The sequence below is a fragment of the Stegostoma tigrinum genome, chromosome 23 (genome assembly GCF_030684315.1).
Source record: "Stegostoma tigrinum isolate sSteTig4 chromosome 23, sSteTig4.hap1, whole genome shotgun sequence".
Taxonomy (NCBI): domain Eukaryota; kingdom Metazoa; phylum Chordata; class Chondrichthyes; order Orectolobiformes; family Stegostomatidae; genus Stegostoma; species Stegostoma tigrinum.
Genome location: NC_081376.1, coordinates 34612323 through 34629107, shown reverse-complemented (window position 1 = coordinate 34629107; position 16785 = coordinate 34612323). Strand labels below are relative to the sequence as shown.

The window sequence follows — 16785 nt, the reverse complement described above, 5'->3', positions numbered from 1 at the left end:
GCATTGCCAACATTAGTTGCTCATTTCCCTTCACCAGACAGCAGTTAAGAGTCAACCACATTGCTGAAAGTCTGGAGCTACATAGTGGGGAGTCGATGGCCTAGTGGTATTATCGCTGGTCTGTTAATCCAGAGACCCAGATAATGTTCTGGGGACTCTGGTTCGAATCCCAACATGGCAGGTGGTGGAATTTGAATTCGATAAATATCTGGAAGTAAGAAACAAATGATGACCATTATCGATTGTCAGGGCAAACCCATCTGGTTCACTATTATCCTTTAGGGAAGGAAATTTCCATCCTTACCTGGTCTAGCCTACATGTGACTACAATTTTTCAACTTCAGTTTTAATGGTCGCTAGATCTTCTTGAGGGAAAGGAACCTGGGGAATCTACAACACAGCCACAGGTAAATGTGGCCAATCATTTGGGTCAAAGGCCAGAAACCGAAAAAACCCAGAAGATTACAAATATTAAGAATTGCCTACCTTGAGTTGTTAAGCTCCATTATGAATTTCTTCAAGACTGAGGAAGACATAGTCTTTCAGAATCAAAGGACTTGCATAATAGAAAGGAACATGGCAACAATTATTATACTGAATGGTGGGTCAAATGGTCTGTTCTTTGTTTCTTACTTAAGTCATTGAACCTTAGTGTAGAAAGAAGCTGTTCAATCCTGGTAACAAGATTCTGATTTCATTTTGACAGGTTTTTGTTTCAGTTCGATAAGTTTCCATTGACCATTTGATGTGTTATATAAAGCCACCAGGACTGTCCAACTTGTTTAATGTTCCTTTTGAAAGAGTAAAAGAAGCCAAAACACACATTGCTGGAGAAATTGAGGTCTGTCAGCATCTGAGGAGAGAAAGCAGAGTCAATATTTCAAGTCTAGTGACCCTCCTTCAGACTGACAGTAGCTAGGAAAAGGTGGTGTATATATGCTGGAGACTGGGGTTGTGGGGAGAAACCTGTGGGGAGATGAAACTCAGACTGGATGACTACTTTGCAGAACACCCATTTTACAGTTGCACTTTAACGCAGTTCCATATTCCCTGGCCAAAATTGCTGCATCAAGCTCAGTGCCAGCTAGGAGAATAGCATCTCATTTTCAGGTTTGGATGCCACCTCTGTGTCCTGTAACCCCCAAGTACGGGCTGCTTTCAGCACACCCATCCCATTTTCACAAACTTGTATATTTATTATCAGCTTTTCTTTCTCCTTGGCTTACTATTATCCATCCCTTTGTCTGCCTAACTGGCCTTCGCTCCCTGGGCTCTGTTTCCACCTACCACTTACTCTCATCTCCCTTCGCACTTCCCAGTGCCTCCCAAAAACATCAACTACTGTCAGTTCCAAAGAAGGGTTACTCAGAGCTGAAACACTGACTCTGATTTCTCTCCCATACTGCCTAGACCTGAGTTTCTCCAGCAATTTGTTTTGTTTCAGATTTCCAGCATTCCTAGTTCTTTGTTTTATTTTAGTAAAAGAAAGCCATTTGGCCCATCATGCTTTTGGAATTACTTGTTGCCATCAGAGGTTGCACAGTGAGAAATTTACAGTGCTTCCTCCACTGGCAAGAGCTTTAAATTACTCTCAAATCCTGTTTTGTTGATTACTACGTGGGTGACTTGACAACAGAGCTTCAATTTAGATTGCCCTCCTGTCGGTACCTTCTGTCGTTACACTCCCTGTCGCAAACAGGTGGCTGGTTCTAAGCCAGTGAACTGGTTTGGTTGGTTTGTGCTCCCCCTAGGATTGAAATTCAAAGTTGTTTATTTTGTTTTTTTTTCCCCAAATGGAGAATTAAAACTTAGCAGTTGCCAAGAGCTTAGGTTGAAAGACAGACTATGAAATTTTAGAGTACTTTTACTTGTACTGCAATAACCTTTTTAAGTGATTTTACAATACTGTTTAAAATCTTTATATCTTTTCATTCTAACAGTAATGTAAAATTATGTATTCCAATTAAAATATTAATATCAGCATTGCTGGTACATCAACTGCGCAGACTGAAGAATAAGCCGCCCACGCGCTAACTTTGTTCCCCTCTGTGTGGTTCTGTCAGCTGAAGAGCTTACTATTTTGTTTGCCTAAGTTCCATCTAGTAAGGTGATGGCAATTCATCCAGGGACTACCATTTTAGCCCATGTTCTAGTTTTGTGCAGTCTTATTTTTATTATGTAGATCCTAATTCGGAGTTAACTAAAAATAAAACATTTGAAAGCTGATTAAATGCTTTAATAATTGACATAAATTTTGTTTTGATTTCTGTTGCTAGTACGAGAAAAGCACTATTCACATGGCTACAAAGAATGTGGTCCAGCGGACAACAGGAACAATCTGACTAGTGTTAGTTCCTTTAGGGATACTACAAGGTGGAAGGTGAGCACATAATTGTTTAGCGAGTTTTGAGAAGATTTGTAGCTCAGGTTGAGGTTCTGGATGTGAGTTTGCTCGCTGAGCTGGAAGGTTAGTTTTCAGACTTTTCGTCACCATTCTAGGTAACATCATCAGTGAGCCTCCGACGAAGCGTTGGTGTTATGTCCCACTTCCTATTTATCTGTTTAGGTTTCCTTGGGTTTGTGATGTCATCTCCTGTGTTGGTGATGTCATTTCCTGTTCTTTGGCTCCAAATCAGTCTACCATCCTCTGAGAAAATGTGTTTTTTGGAGCCAATCTACCATCCTCTGAGAAAAAGAACAGGAAATGACATCACCAACCCAAGGAAACCTAAACAGATAAATAGAAAGCGGGACATAACACCAGCGCTTTGTTGGAGGCTCACTGATGATGTTACCTAGAATGGTGACGAAACGTCTGAAAACTAACCTTCCAGCTCAGCAAGCAAACTCACATCCAGAACATATTTATTTACTAGTTATTTCCCAAGTGGATTTCTTGTGACAGTCTGATTTTGATTGTGTTTTTGAGTGAATTGCTCAGATTAGCAACAAACTAAACTACAATGTTTTAAATCCCGATCTGATAAATGGCAGTTAACTAGAGCATTAAACAGAATGTTACCTCTAGGAATTGGGAACCGGAAGAGGCAATTCAATCCTCCTTACCTGCTGCACAATTCAACTAGATCATATAGAATCCCTATGGTGCAGAAACAGGCCATTCGGCCCAATGAGCCATAATGGTAGATTTGCTATAGCTCAGTTTCCCCAATACTCTTTTAAACAAAAGTTATAGCTATTAATCTTAAAATATCCAGAGATTTGAAAATTCCAATTTTCTAAAACCCCAGGGGAAAAGCTGCTTTCTAGTTTTCCCCAAACAGCCTAGTTTTAATTTTAAAGCATGTCTGTTCATTCTCAAGTTTGCCACCAGAGGACATTATTTATGTCTATCTGCTTCACTATATACTTTTTAAAAATCCTAAAAAATACATTTCATCTTATCCTCCAGTCTTCTCTCCTGAAGTTGATAAGATGTGAGAGTAGAAATAGCTCAATCAGCTTCAAATCAGATCCGCCAGGGGAGAGCTATGAAATCATGAGACAGAAAAGAAGGAAGACCATTCAGTTCATTACATCTGTGCTTCTGCTTTAAAGAAACTTGGTCTTAATTCAGTAACCTGAAAATATTTTCCTTTCAGTTTTGAGATTGTGATCTATGTGGTCAAAGCTGATGAGAAATACAGAGGGCCCCCAATTACACATGTCTGACTTACGAAAGCTTGTGCTTAACATGATCCTGTACGGGGGGGGTATAATTTTAAATATCCGACATACAAACATTTCCTGTACTTAACAAGCATCTGCTTTTTACTGTCCTGCATTGTGTTCCAATTAGCGAACAGACTCGGGGACAGAACACATTCGCAACTGGGGGCTGCCTTTAAGTGCAAATGTCTCATTTTCCAACTTTGCTCAAGGCGGTTTTTTTTTAAAAAGTTCCCTGAGAAGTAATCTTTTGGTGAAGGACCCTTCAGAATTGTTTCTTAAAAACGCTCACTAGCGTAAGTGACAGTATTTCAAGTATTTCATGAATTAATGCACTTGTAAACATTGCATTAATAATGGGCCATGACCTAGAAAACCATAAGCAAATGAAATGGATGGTTACTTTTTTTAACAGACTGGTGAAAAGAGATCTGAAGAGCAGAAAGCGCACTGACTCTGCATGCAAAAGAAATTTTAATTCAGGTTAGTGATTAAAAACTACAAATGAATGAGTCTTTGGTAATTTAAATAATTGCATGAATTCTTGTACCAGAACATGAGAGATTAACTTTGAGAGCCAGAAAACTTTGTACTATAAAATGTGGATTTTAAAGTCAAAGCTGGAGCTGGAAACAGTGAACTGGTAAAAGTATAGTTTTAAGTGTTTTGATAATTGGGAAAAATTAATGAGCAAATCATTACTTTAAATTCGAACGGAAGAAAATCCATACTATTTAAGGTCTTAAAACAGCCAGACCTGGGGGAAAAGAAATGCCTTGTTAAACTCGGCATGTTTTTGATTCGAAGTGGTTTAATAATGGATTGGAAGGCATTTTTTACTTTGTTTTAAAATAAACAAATGCTGAGCAGAGAGATTTAGTCAGATGGAATCTAAGGATCAACTAAAGGAAGTATTAGAAAATGAGACAATTGGTTAATACCTATAAGACCTTAAAGTTAATAGTAGATTGAAGATGAAAGAACAGATTAGGAAATCTAATGCACAAAACTCATGATGTAGCAATTGGAATCTTCATCCCTTCCCAAAAGGGGACAGATTGTCGACAGATTCCAGTAATTGCTACAGAGCCTAGATGTTCTATAAACAGACATGCTGGAAAAAATATTGTGTGTAAAAACTGAAAAGCCTAAGAATCCTGAAGATTCCTAAACCAGATAACATGTAGCCTAGAATCTAAAGGATGAAATGAGTGCTGCTTTAACTGATTTTTTCATAGCTCTGCAGGTATTGTAACCATGCACAGAGACAGCGGAGTGTAGTCCTAATATTCTGTAAAATTGGAAGGTACACACTTGACACTGCCTAATGGCTCAAGTATCCTATTGATTAAAATACTTGAGGCTGGTGCGTAAAATAGAATTTTGGATACACTATACAAGGTATCATAAGAAGTAGCAAGGCAAGTCTTGTACCTGAGAAGTGAAATTTTAACATCCTAGAGTTCAGAAGAGGTAACTGAGTCATCATATGAGGTGGCGTTGTGGTGTGATTTGTGTTTTATTGGATTTGAGGTTTAATCTTCAATTTTGTTTTCTTTGTTTGCCACTGATATGGCTGTACAGAGTCCCTCCCTTCGCCTCCAAAATGTTTTTCTGAATCTTTATCCAATGGGATAAAAGTTCCTAATAGCTTTACAAAAAATGGTTCTATGTTTTGTATTACGTAAAACCTCTGCTCAACTCTCCCTTCGCCTGATGACAATCTTAAGTCTGTGCCGTGTGGTTTCTGAGTACCATTCAAACTGGTTCTTACCCAAAAGAGCTTTAATTTTAAACAGGGCTTCACCAACTCTGGTTTAATGGAAAGACCTGCAGTTTTCCTAGGCTGTCCTCAACTGATGCCACAGTCTGTTTGCTGTGTGTCATCTTTACAGATATACATCAAATACTTCAAAAATAAATTGAGAAGCAGCAAAACAAAATTAACTGGTCATTATTCCTGCTGGTGACTCTGTACTCATTAACTTAAGAGTAATCACATTGTTAAATGTTTGGTGAGGGGTGATGCAGTGCTGATCTGAATTGTATATTTTTTTCCTGTAATTTCTTGCTCTTGTCACTTTAATAATGTTAGTTTTTTTTTTATTAATTTCCCTTGGGTTTACTGTGTTAGATCATCCCCATAACTCCAGAGTCTTGCTTACCTTCAACTTCCTTAGCTAATCCATGATTGCAGCATCTGAAATCATATTCTGTTTGTCTACATCTAATGGAACGTTTTACCTTCTATCAGTGATCTCTCTGAAGGACTAAGGAATTCATTTTGTATTTGTGTTCCCTGGAAACTTATTGTCATCTTCGTGACCATTTGTTGATCCAATGGTCTCCCTTTTTTTTCTGGTTTTTAGCCTCATTTTGCAGATTTTCTGCACTTTGTTTCTATTTGATAATAAATTTGGTGCTTTTTTTAAAATTACAAAATATTAAAATCAGTGTTTAAACATGTAATGATGCTGACATCCTAGTTAATTAACTTTGATATTGCAAAGGCATTGTGGCACAGAAGAAGCTGTCTGCCTAGTTTTGCTGTTTTTGTTTTTAGCACCAGTGACTTTGTTGCTAGGCAGCAGGTGCTGTAACTCTATTGTGTGATTAGATCCCCAAACCTTGATAGGTGGGTCTACGTCACTGGCTGAATCAGCAACCAATCATAATTCATGTACAGTAATATGAAAAAATTCAGATACTGTAAGTGAGTAGGAATTTCAGCAAGATTCGTCACTCTGCTCACAAAGAGTCCTGGTGTACTGGTAGCAGGGAAACCACTTATTCCATTTTAGTTGACGCGGAGTCTGATTATATCATCTTCTCTGTTTTTGTTCAGATATATGACTAGGTTAAACAATCTCTGCAAGAGACGAAATCTTCGAAGAACTTTCACTTCGCTATCCAGAACGTGGTGCTTTATTCCTTAAAATACTGTACAGAATTTTACCAACTGGGTGGGAAAACTGTCGTTTTCTTCTTGGAAAATTTTTTTTATTTACACATTTAGTGAAAAATCCGAAATGGATTGTTAGTTTCTGTTCCTTGATGAACACTGTACAAATACTGTATAAATATCTGTAATTTATAAATGGTCACCCTGGAATTTTTTTTTTAAAAGACTCGAATGCTGCTCAGCCACAGACTCAGGTTTGATTACTATTCATGTTGTGTGTCATTTTTAGTGGTTAAATATCGGGTGCAAACTGGTGCAAAAAAAAGGACCAGGAAATGGCTATTTGAAAACCAGAACAGCGCAACAGACTGTGAAATCATTGGTTTGTTCGAATAAACCAAGCACTAAACTTTGAATCCAAAGTTTTTCATGAACAAAGCAGTCATAAGAGGAGTAGAATAGTTTAAATTTGATCAAATTCGGTACAGTGACTTCTCTATACTGGGTTACTGTCTGAACTAGAAATTTTTTAATGACTTTCAAAAGTACGTAACCTAGAGTATTGAATTTGGAGCATTTGTTCCAGTTCTTGAGCTTTAATTTTAAAATGTGATTTAGTTGTATTTTCATATTTTAAGTTATAATTTATGCAACAATGGGGCTTTAGGATGTAAATTCTTGTAGTATTACACTTCTAAATTGCTGCACACTTTGTACAACTGTACTTTTTTTAAAAATGTTCCCTAGGGTAAAACTATTGATATGTACATATTGTTTCTTGAAAGTATTGTTTAATCTTGACCTTTAAAGAAATGAATCCGCTGCCCTAGAAGGATTCCAAAGGATCTTGGTGTGCATTTATGCTGGGCTTTATCTCCAATTGCCTTTTCTCGCACATTATGTGCTTCCTACCCTTTTATTAACAGGTGAAAAGTCACTTTAAGTATTTCTAGTTACAGACAGGAATGTTCCTATAAATTATATTAAAACTGAGACACACTCAACTGTGATACCAGCTATTTCAACTTCGGTCCTGTATCAGGAAAACAAGTGAAAACAAAATTGTATTCCGTGTGATTATTAAAAAGTGTGTGTGGTTCAGAGCTGTGCTGAAATATGTTTAAGTTTAATTGGGTTGGTCGAGACTTTTTTGGATGGACAATCCACCATCTGCCCATATTGTACTGTAGCATGTGAAATTTGTAGAATGTACAAATATGAAGTAAAGCTGAAAAGAAATGTGTATACAAGGCAACGTGTTAGTGCATTTGCTTTCACTTTGTACAAATCAACACATGTACATGTAACCCAAAGAACAGCATCACCTTTGACAGTGGTTTAAGATTGTGTAATTTTTTAATCAGGAGTGAAAAACAGTGTGTCCTGAAATGATCCCCATTTCAAGTTGTCCTTTGTTGCTTGGAGGTTCTGATGCCACCTTTTTGTCCTCTACTTTTCGTTGCTTTTACTCTTTACCTGCTGCAAGTAAGTTTAAAAAAATACTTTTTTTTAAATAGCTTCACTGGGTTTTTCTGACTTGACATTTGGCTTTTACTGGTAACTTCTGAGTGTTCACCATGAATCATAGATGACACAGAACCTTTCCAATGTCTGAAGTGAATCCCTTAAAGGCACTAGCTCATTCTGGGTTACAAGTGCTGGTAACCCTGCCTAGATTATCAAAACCTGAACAATCTACATGGCTTGGCGACCTTACCAGGTCCAGACCCAAGGTGGGGACATGGGACAGATGTACTGCTGCCACCCTTTTTTTTTGCCAACTCCACACAAGTCAAAGATTATACTTCATCTGCCTGATTTACCATACAAATGGGTGAAAGAAGCCTTGCCTGTCTTATTTAAAAGAGCCCAAAACATGTTTATGTTAAAAATATTTTGTCAAAAAAGAAATTGTTTTCTGGGTTTACCTTTTAATAAAAGTCTCTTCACTGATCTAATGTTTTTAATTGAAAATAACATAAGACATTAAAAGAACTTACAATTATTTCTGGAAAAACATAATCTTACCATGTTGGGGAAATGACTCCCCAACCAGACTTGCCCCTTGGGGGTGTTGATATTGTTATTGAAGCAGAAACAATCCACCAGCTAAAAATGTTTTTTTGTTGTTGAAATACCAGAAAGCTAACATGTAGTTGTGTGTAACACTCACAACTTCCTTCATGGCCAAAACATTTCTTCGGTACAAGCTGAAATTTTTTTTGGAAGAGTCTATCCAAAAGTCAGCTTAGAGGACTAAAACTCAAAAGCAGGAATTGATGTAATTGGCTGGGTTAAGGTGTGTATGAGTTTGCTACTTTGGTGTAATTTAATTCTCTGTGGTCCCTGGATGGAGGATATTCTTCAAATATATCAGGCTAAGGTATCTCAGGATTCTGCTTTTAAATCTATGCACATGGACTCTCAGCACGAGAGGAAGGGTGTAATTCATCCTCGCAACCTGTGCCAGCTCATTGAATTGATGACTCACCTAATTGTATATGTGTCCTCCTTATGAAAACAAGCTCTTCTGCTTTATCACATTCTTAACTATGGATTCTGGCATGATAAAGCCTTTAGTATTGTCTTACTCTCCCCCACCAATCCCCTCAAAGCTAACACAATCTGAGATGACGGCTTCCTCCTCGTGGAAAGATTGGGAGTTCCTGTTTGGATTGTGTTTATCTAGCTGTCTAGATTTTGACCTCTGATCGACACTGAAACTTGAAGTCAAGATCTGCCTTGCCATGAATCTTCCCCTGCCACTAATAAACCTGTTGCATGTTTGCATTTTGCTAAGATATCAAAGATGCAAAGCCTGTTCTGACTACAGCAAAAGAGCTTTATACGACCGCTTCCCCTGATGCCAAGCTATCATGATGGTAGGAATGCCTCACGAAAGGGTTTCAACAGAGCAATCAGTCTCACGGTTTCATGTCTGACTCAGAACTGTCTGGAATAATTAACCTTCATGGGCAGGACTGTCCACAGATGTCCCAGACAGTTTAAGAGGTGCACTTGTTCATTTATCTGATGGAAACATGGTATTCAGACATGTAATCATTCACAAGGCTTCTGAGTCTAAGCAATTGTTGGCAATTGAAATTTTAGTTGCTTTTGGTGTCAGGTAGAGCATAGTAAGGTGTTTTATGTTACATGGAATGCTGTACCAAGATACTCCTCTCAAATAATACCTAATATTTATTAGTTTACTATGATTCTGAATTAGTAAAGGTCACAGGCATAAACCTGTGTTGCCTTTTCTTCCAAATTGGTATTTAAAAGCTTTATCTTTTACCTTTGTCAACCACTTCTACCTTCTAAAAGAACAGGAACATTGCCAGAACAGAGATCTAAGTGGAGCAGGGATGGAAAAAAGGAAAATGTCATCAATAGAATTTAACCCTTTGCTGTTGCCTGTGGCCTATTATACTTGCATTTAGAAGCTATACTGTGTTCGAGAAAGGAAAAGGACCATTGCCAAAAGGTAGGTAATATAATATTGATTGATTACCAAGGGGCAGGACCAGTATGTAGAATTGATTACCAAGAAGTTGAACTGTATCACAATGTAGGATAAAAGATCTAGAAATCAATTCTTAGTAGTCCATAAGCTTTACGAATTTGACAATGTTGAAAAAAATTGCAATTTCTAGGCCTCAGATTGCAATAAATGAACAAATTTTGTACAAATCTTTTTCAGAAACGTACTTTGATTAGAAACCATTGTCAGTGAATTAATGCACTGACCATTTAAGTACAAGAAGTAGATGACTCTGATTTAAGGGCACTAAAGACTATGTTTTTTTAAAATTATTTATATATAGGGGTACAGGAACATTAAATTTGTCTATTACCAATTACTGTGCACCCTGTTTGAGAGAAATGGGGTAAAATATTATATTTCTGATCGATATTCAATTTTGTACAGCCAGTGTAACTTTTTAATTTTATTCATTTAAAACTGCACCTATTTCAAGAAGTTAATAAAATGTCTTTCTTCAAATTGTAAAGCACTTCAGAACACAATGAATTACTATGAAAAGACCTTATGTAGATCCGTAGGAAGTGCCGTGATTGTGCAGATAATTACAGCATTCTTCCGTTAACAACCAACTATAACCTACATGGTGTAATCAAGTGAATATAGAAGTAGGAGTATAAAAGAATTTGATCCTCCTTACAAATCTGGTTCCTCCTCCTTCTGAGACCCAAATGCAATCTGTTGTTCTCCATTTTATAAATTTTATTATGATAGTTGTCGAGAGTTCTGAATCCATTGCAAAGGTTTCCCATCTATCACTGGCTTATAATCCAAAAACCTATAATATACAATTCAATTATTTTCTTCCAAAATTACCATTTCTATGACATTAATTTTCCTACACTTTGCGGGTATGTGGCTTCTATGTGAAATCCTGATGTCATGATTTCTCTTGCAGTTAACACCAGATAATTAAAATATATGCGCAATTTTTTTTAAAAAATGTACTGCTGTATTTTATAAATGGTGTTATCTGTATGTTAAGTGTAAATAAATCTCTTTAGTTTTAGCCTGTATAAATCTGGTGGTTTTTCTGTGACTTTGATTGATTTCCACTATGTAGTATGTACAAACAGTGGGTAGAATCCAACATTAAGTTGATCAACTGGAACCAGCACAAATAGATTTGTCATAGTCTTTGTTGCTTCTTTACCACTTCCAAATCAGAGTACACTTTCTAGACAGATCCATTTTCCAATTATAATAGGTTTTTATTTCGGCAGTCCATTGATAATCTTAAGTATTGTAATATTTTAGTATCAACAAAATGAAATCTGTACAATATTTACACATAACTTAAAGGCATTAGATTTTTTTAACAATTACAATACAAACATTTTGCAATTAGACTAAGAAAATAAATATACAATTACCATGTTATACTGCAGGTTATATATTATGATCATTCTTGGTGCGAACAGCCTGCACTTATGCTGAAAACAGCAGTACTCCATGGCTTTCCGGTTTTAACAAGAATTATTAATGTTTTTCTACATAGTTTCACTCATTCTAGCAATATTTAAAGTATTTTACAGCTGTTTATTCTCCTTTCAAATTAATGATTACAGTTTTGGAATATAAATTGATAAAAATATGTTGATAAAAACAATTGCTTTTCCTTGTGTAGATGTAGCTAACTTGTTTATGCAAAAAAAGTCATCCAACCACCTGCACTCTGGCCTCAGGCCAGCTGGGTCAGATATGCTGCGTCATATTTACCCCTAGAAAGAAACAGTTCCTGTGCAAAAATGTTTTTTTTTAATTGTAGTAACAGAGTTTCATACAGCTGCACCTTGCCTTGGTTGAATGTCTTGTCTTAACACTTTTTTCTAAAAAGAAAAGCAAGGCAGAAGAATGCCAGATAAACCAATCCACCTTTTTGGAGTTCATGTAGCTTCCTTCATTTTGTTTTAAAAAGCTTCCAAAGACTGGTATATGGTTCGGCACCAACAGGCACCTAGGGGCTGGTATGCCTGTGCAGGGTTACTTTTTATTGGCGATTCTCCTTTTCCTAGTGGCTAGCATGTCATAGAAGGGGTCCTTGCTGATACTGGCTCTATATTAAAAACACAACACAATTATTTGTTAGTCCACATCAGATTTTTTTTGAGAAGTTAAGCATCAAGATACAGCCTGTCTGGCAACTTCCACGTTACCCCCAGTCTCTTATGATGGGGAGAGGCCACTGTTCACTGCCTTCTGCAATGTGCCATTACAAGAAGGTATAATCTGGATGCAGTCACCTCATGCCTCCATCTTTGGCTTCTGGGCTGTCTTAACCCCTTGCTGTGGGGGATTCCTCCTGTCTTGCATTCCCTCACCCCAATCTGAGCATGGGAAGTACAGGATTTGGATTATGACGTAATACGTGAATGCTACGTAATGATCATATTTGGAATTGTGCACACTCCCAAATTAGCATCCACGCATAGCTGCCTTATGCATAAATTTATAGTGGGTGGTACGGTGGCTCAGTGGTTAGCACAGCTGCCTCAAAGCACCAGAGGCCTGGGTTCAATTCCAGCCCCAGGTGACTGTCCATGTGGAGTTTGCACATTCTCCATGTCTGCATGAATTTCCTTCCACAGTCCAAGGATATGCAGGTTAGGTGATCTGGCTGTGGAAATTGCAGGGTTACAGAGATGTTGGGGGAGGGGGGGGGCAGTCTTCGTACAGTCAGTGTGAACTTGTTGGATAAAATGGCTTGTTTCCACACTGTAGGGTTTCTATGGTGATACTGAATAATGGAGTACTGTTGTAACATGGATAAAGTCGTCAGAGATATACTTTGACCATATATTGGTCACTGCAGTTAAGGTACAGTACCAAAATGTTTACACCAACTTTAGGGCAAATTACTCACTCCAGGGGGTTAGCGTTTTAACAAAGATCTGTAGCTCACGTTGTGGTTGGTTCTGGTCTGTCATGGTGGGCAGTCTGGTTTCTGGTTTTGTACCGTGGTGATATGCAGAGGGGATCTATTTCGGCATGTTTATAAAGTGCACGGGTGGTTGAAAACCAGGCCTCCAGGAACTCTTGTGCTTGTCTGCACGAGAATTCCTAGAGGCCTGGTTTTCAACCACTCATACAATTAACAAATATGCCAAAATAGACCCCACCTACTTAGCACTACGGTACAAGACCAGAGCCCAGACCATATAAATTCAGAGTAGGACAGAACAACAACGCAGCACTGACGATGTCACCTAAAAGGGAGTTTGCATGAAAACCAGTCAGCCCAGCGAACCAACGAACAACTCCATGAGGTTAACATTTGTAGTGAAATAATACTGAATGCCCTACAAACCTAATTTCAGTGGTCTAGGAAACAATGAGACTGCTTCTTCATAAACAACACCCATTAAGAACAAGAACAACTGGCCCAAGTTCTACTCAAAAGCACGCACACCTTCAAAAGTTAGTACAGGCAGACTAGTCTTTCTTGGGTATTTGCTAGAGAAATCCAAAATGCATACTTTTTTTCTCCATACAGCTGTACTTTTCAGTTTAAAAAGGTGTGTTATTGTCCACATTAGTCACCTCACTAGCAAAGTATTTCCTTAATGTCTGCTCTCTGCTGAAATCTTTTGTTGCTTCCTGAAGGAATTGTTCCCTACTCCCTGACAACCATTACATTTAAATGATCTTCAAATGGAACTAAGTCTAAAATCTCATGCCTAGATTCTTGGTCAATCTACACTAGACCACTGTCTTTACTATAACGTACCTGTTGAATTAACTACTAAGCCACATGAAATTTACCAGACCTGAATAAGTCTGAGTTCAAATCTTGAAGTGCTGCTGTAATGCAGCGGTCAAGCCAGTTCAAGTCCCACCAGCTCCAAAGCTGTGTAATAACCTCTTTGAACAGGCTACTTCAAAATAAAATAACTTAGTGCTCATAACTGATAATCAGCTAAGGTTCCTGTGGCATTTTTAGAACTGTTAATGGTAAAAGTTAGCAAACTATTGAACTAACTATAAGATGGATGCTGTCCCAAGCAGAGCAGCCACAGGCTGCAGTCAATTCATTTTTGTAAAGCTATCTGCAATTATATACATAATCCAGCAGTCATTTCCCTCCCACTGTGGCTCTTCTAGTAATTTCAAAAAATTAACCTATTTGCCCCTTTCATGTGATATACAGAAGACTAAAACACAATTCAATACCAAGTCTGACATTCCTTTGTTGACAAGGAAATGTGTGATACTTGGCAAAGAGTTACATATGCTGAGGACAAAGAATATTCAATCCAAACTTATACATACTTGATTGATTTTATCCACTCATCTTTTTCCTCTGGTGTCGGTGCAGATATTCTGTAAACCACATGGTTACCTTCAACTACCCGACCATCAGCTTCAGTCTTGCAGGCTTTGATTACCTGACCTTTATGGCTGGGATTGAAAAGCTCGAAGCAGTTCTGAGGAACAGAACAATCTAATGTTAAAACAGCAACAAATTGACAGTAACAAAGAGACAATTGTAACTCAGCTGGTAGCACTTCTGTTAAATCTGCAGGTTAGGTCCTATCCTGCATTTGAACACAAATCTAGGTTCAACATGCCAAAGCAGTAGAGTGTACTGCATTGTTGGAAGTGCCATCTTCCAGTTAAGACATGATACAGAGGTCCCCACCCTTGTTCCTTCCTGCTCAGTGTTCATCTCATAAACTGTGTAACATGGGTTAGATGCTTACTATCAGCAAATTCAATTTTGGCACTTTTCCTTCCCCTTTCTCAAAATTATTTATATTTAGTTAAAGTACTAGTATTACTGTTTATTCAGGAAAGGAAGAATTAACAGGGTTTAAAATTGTGGAGGGAAACAGGCATGCATAGATTATGGTCATGCTGTAACTAACTAAGCTTCAAGTTTGTTCTATACTATCCTTTGCCCAGTGAAGTATGCCTAAAACATTGGAAAAACTCTGCAGTCAGTCTGGGTACAACAATGGATTTCAAGCATGAATTAACTGCTCTCTCAGGCACCTTACAATTCAACCTGGAGGATTAATATTTGAGATTAAAATTCATTCTCAAGTCTGGTGCCTAAGTGAAGACTAACTAAAAACACATCCTGTAAAGTGGCACTTTTACGTTGTTGTTTCAAATTTGTCAAATACTTTGATTTACTCCAAAAGATTGCACACAACCCAATATCATATATTCAAAAGAAGCTTACTCACAGGTTTCCTTGGATCTTCAACTTCCCGAATGCTGAGATTCTCTAAAGGAATTATTCCTCTAGGTTCTTTGTCCTGTGATAATAAATTATTTTAAGGATTTCAAAATGCAACACCAGGGCTTTGAATTCTAATACACTTACTTAGCTCGCTGGATCACATCGCATACCTAACTCTCTTTTATAAAAGCTTCACTTCCACATGCAACTGACCCAACATATAATGTACTTACTAGCAGAGATAATGTGGTGCCATCACTGGCATATGCATTTAATTAGTGACATATTTACACATCTGTATTTAGTTTGGAAATTAGCTCTAGAAAATAAAACAGTACAGCTAAAATTGGAAACAAGTTCTATCTGTCCTATAAACCCATCACAAGCCCACATGAACTCATCGTATAGCTATGTTAAGAGCTGGATGAAGAAAGAGCAATGACGATGAAGAAGGAAAACTAATTGCAAAATGAAGATACTGATGTATTCTCCACAAATCTTTGTCTGAATGTTGTCATGGGGCAGGTTTGGGTGATAACCAATAGCTCTGTTTAAAGTTTTAGATTCTGGAAAATGGCACATGCAACACCAGAATTCAAGATGCCTAAGGACAAAATGAGGAAACTGTCATAGAGAAAGTATTCGAATTCAGAGGCTCTGGAAGGAAACACTGAGGTCACAGATAGAAGGTAAGGATGCCGAGGATAGGCAAAGAAATACTGACAGGTTAACTCAGTGGGCAATAAATTGCCAGATGGGGTAGAAGGTGGGTAAATCTGAATTATCTATTTCTGCAGAAAGAATAGAAAGGTAGTATGCTATTTAAAAGGAGAGAGACTGTAGCAATCTGGATGTCTTGGTACAACAAGAGAGAGATGAAGCTCATTATGGAGAATTCTCTTCCACAGAAGGCAGGGTCTTTAAATTTAACCAAGGCTGTGTTAAGAGTTTTGAAAGGGAGTTGAGGATTAATATGGTGCAAACAGGCAAGCGGAGTTGAGACCATGACCAGATCAGCCTCTGATTTTACTGAATGGCACAGGAGGCTTGAAGGACCAGAGAGCCCGTTCCTGATCCCAAGTCCTAAGTTTTTACGACGATGCAAATATAAACCAATTAAATTTCATGCACTTGAAATATTTCATCAGTCTTAACACAATCATTGCAATTGGTTAATTTTAATTAGTCTATTTGTGTAAATAATGTAATATTCCACAAACTCAAAACTTACTGTTGTGTACTCAAAGTAATAGAGGCAGTTATCTGTAAGAATGAACCATCGACGTTTCCAAGTTTTTACTCGTCCTCCTGATGTAAATTAAGTTTTAGAAGCATTAGCTATAAAACACACATCCTTTAACACAAACACCTTTTTAAAAAATCTCAGATGACTAATGCAGTATATCCATACTTTTTTTTCTTTCCTACTACACATGACAATTAATAAGCCAATTAAAATATTCTTGCTAGAAATCCCATCTGTTT

At 37.5% G+C, this 16785-nt stretch overlaps 2 protein-coding genes across 8 annotated transcripts in view; one reads left to right on the top strand and one right to left on the bottom strand.

The window, feature by feature from the left end:
- The window catches only part of usp42 (ubiquitin specific peptidase 42), a 95814-nt gene extending 87993 nt beyond the window's left edge, over positions 1–7821 (top strand). For all 4 annotated transcript variants that reach the window (XM_048552055.2, XM_048552056.2, XM_048552057.2 and 1 more), the window contains 3 exons: positions 2277–2380; positions 4085–4152; positions 6515–7821. In XM_048552055.2, coding sequence (XP_048408012.2) covers positions 2277–2380; positions 4085–4123 — 143 coding nt within the window. In that variant the 3' untranslated portion in view covers positions 4124–4152; positions 6515–7821. The remainder of the gene's footprint in view (positions 1–2276; positions 2381–4084; positions 4153–6514) is intronic.
- Positions 7822–11337: 3516 nt separating this feature from the next.
- The window catches only part of LOC125462268 (cytohesin-3), a 68217-nt gene continuing 62769 nt past the window's right edge, over positions 11338–16785 (bottom strand). For 3 of the 4 annotated variants that reach the window (XM_048552107.1, XM_048552108.2, XM_048552106.2), the window contains exons 10-13: positions 16532–16610; positions 15305–15376; positions 14385–14539; positions 11338–12171 (exon numbers count right to left, since the gene is read on the bottom strand). In XM_048552107.1, the coding sequence (XP_048408064.1) occupies positions 12099–12171; positions 14385–14539; positions 15305–15376; positions 16532–16610 (379 nt within the window). In that variant the 3' untranslated portion in view covers positions 11338–12098. The remainder of the gene's footprint in view (positions 12172–14384; positions 14540–15304; positions 15377–16531; positions 16611–16785) is intronic. The other variant, XM_048552104.1, reaches the window with a different exon arrangement.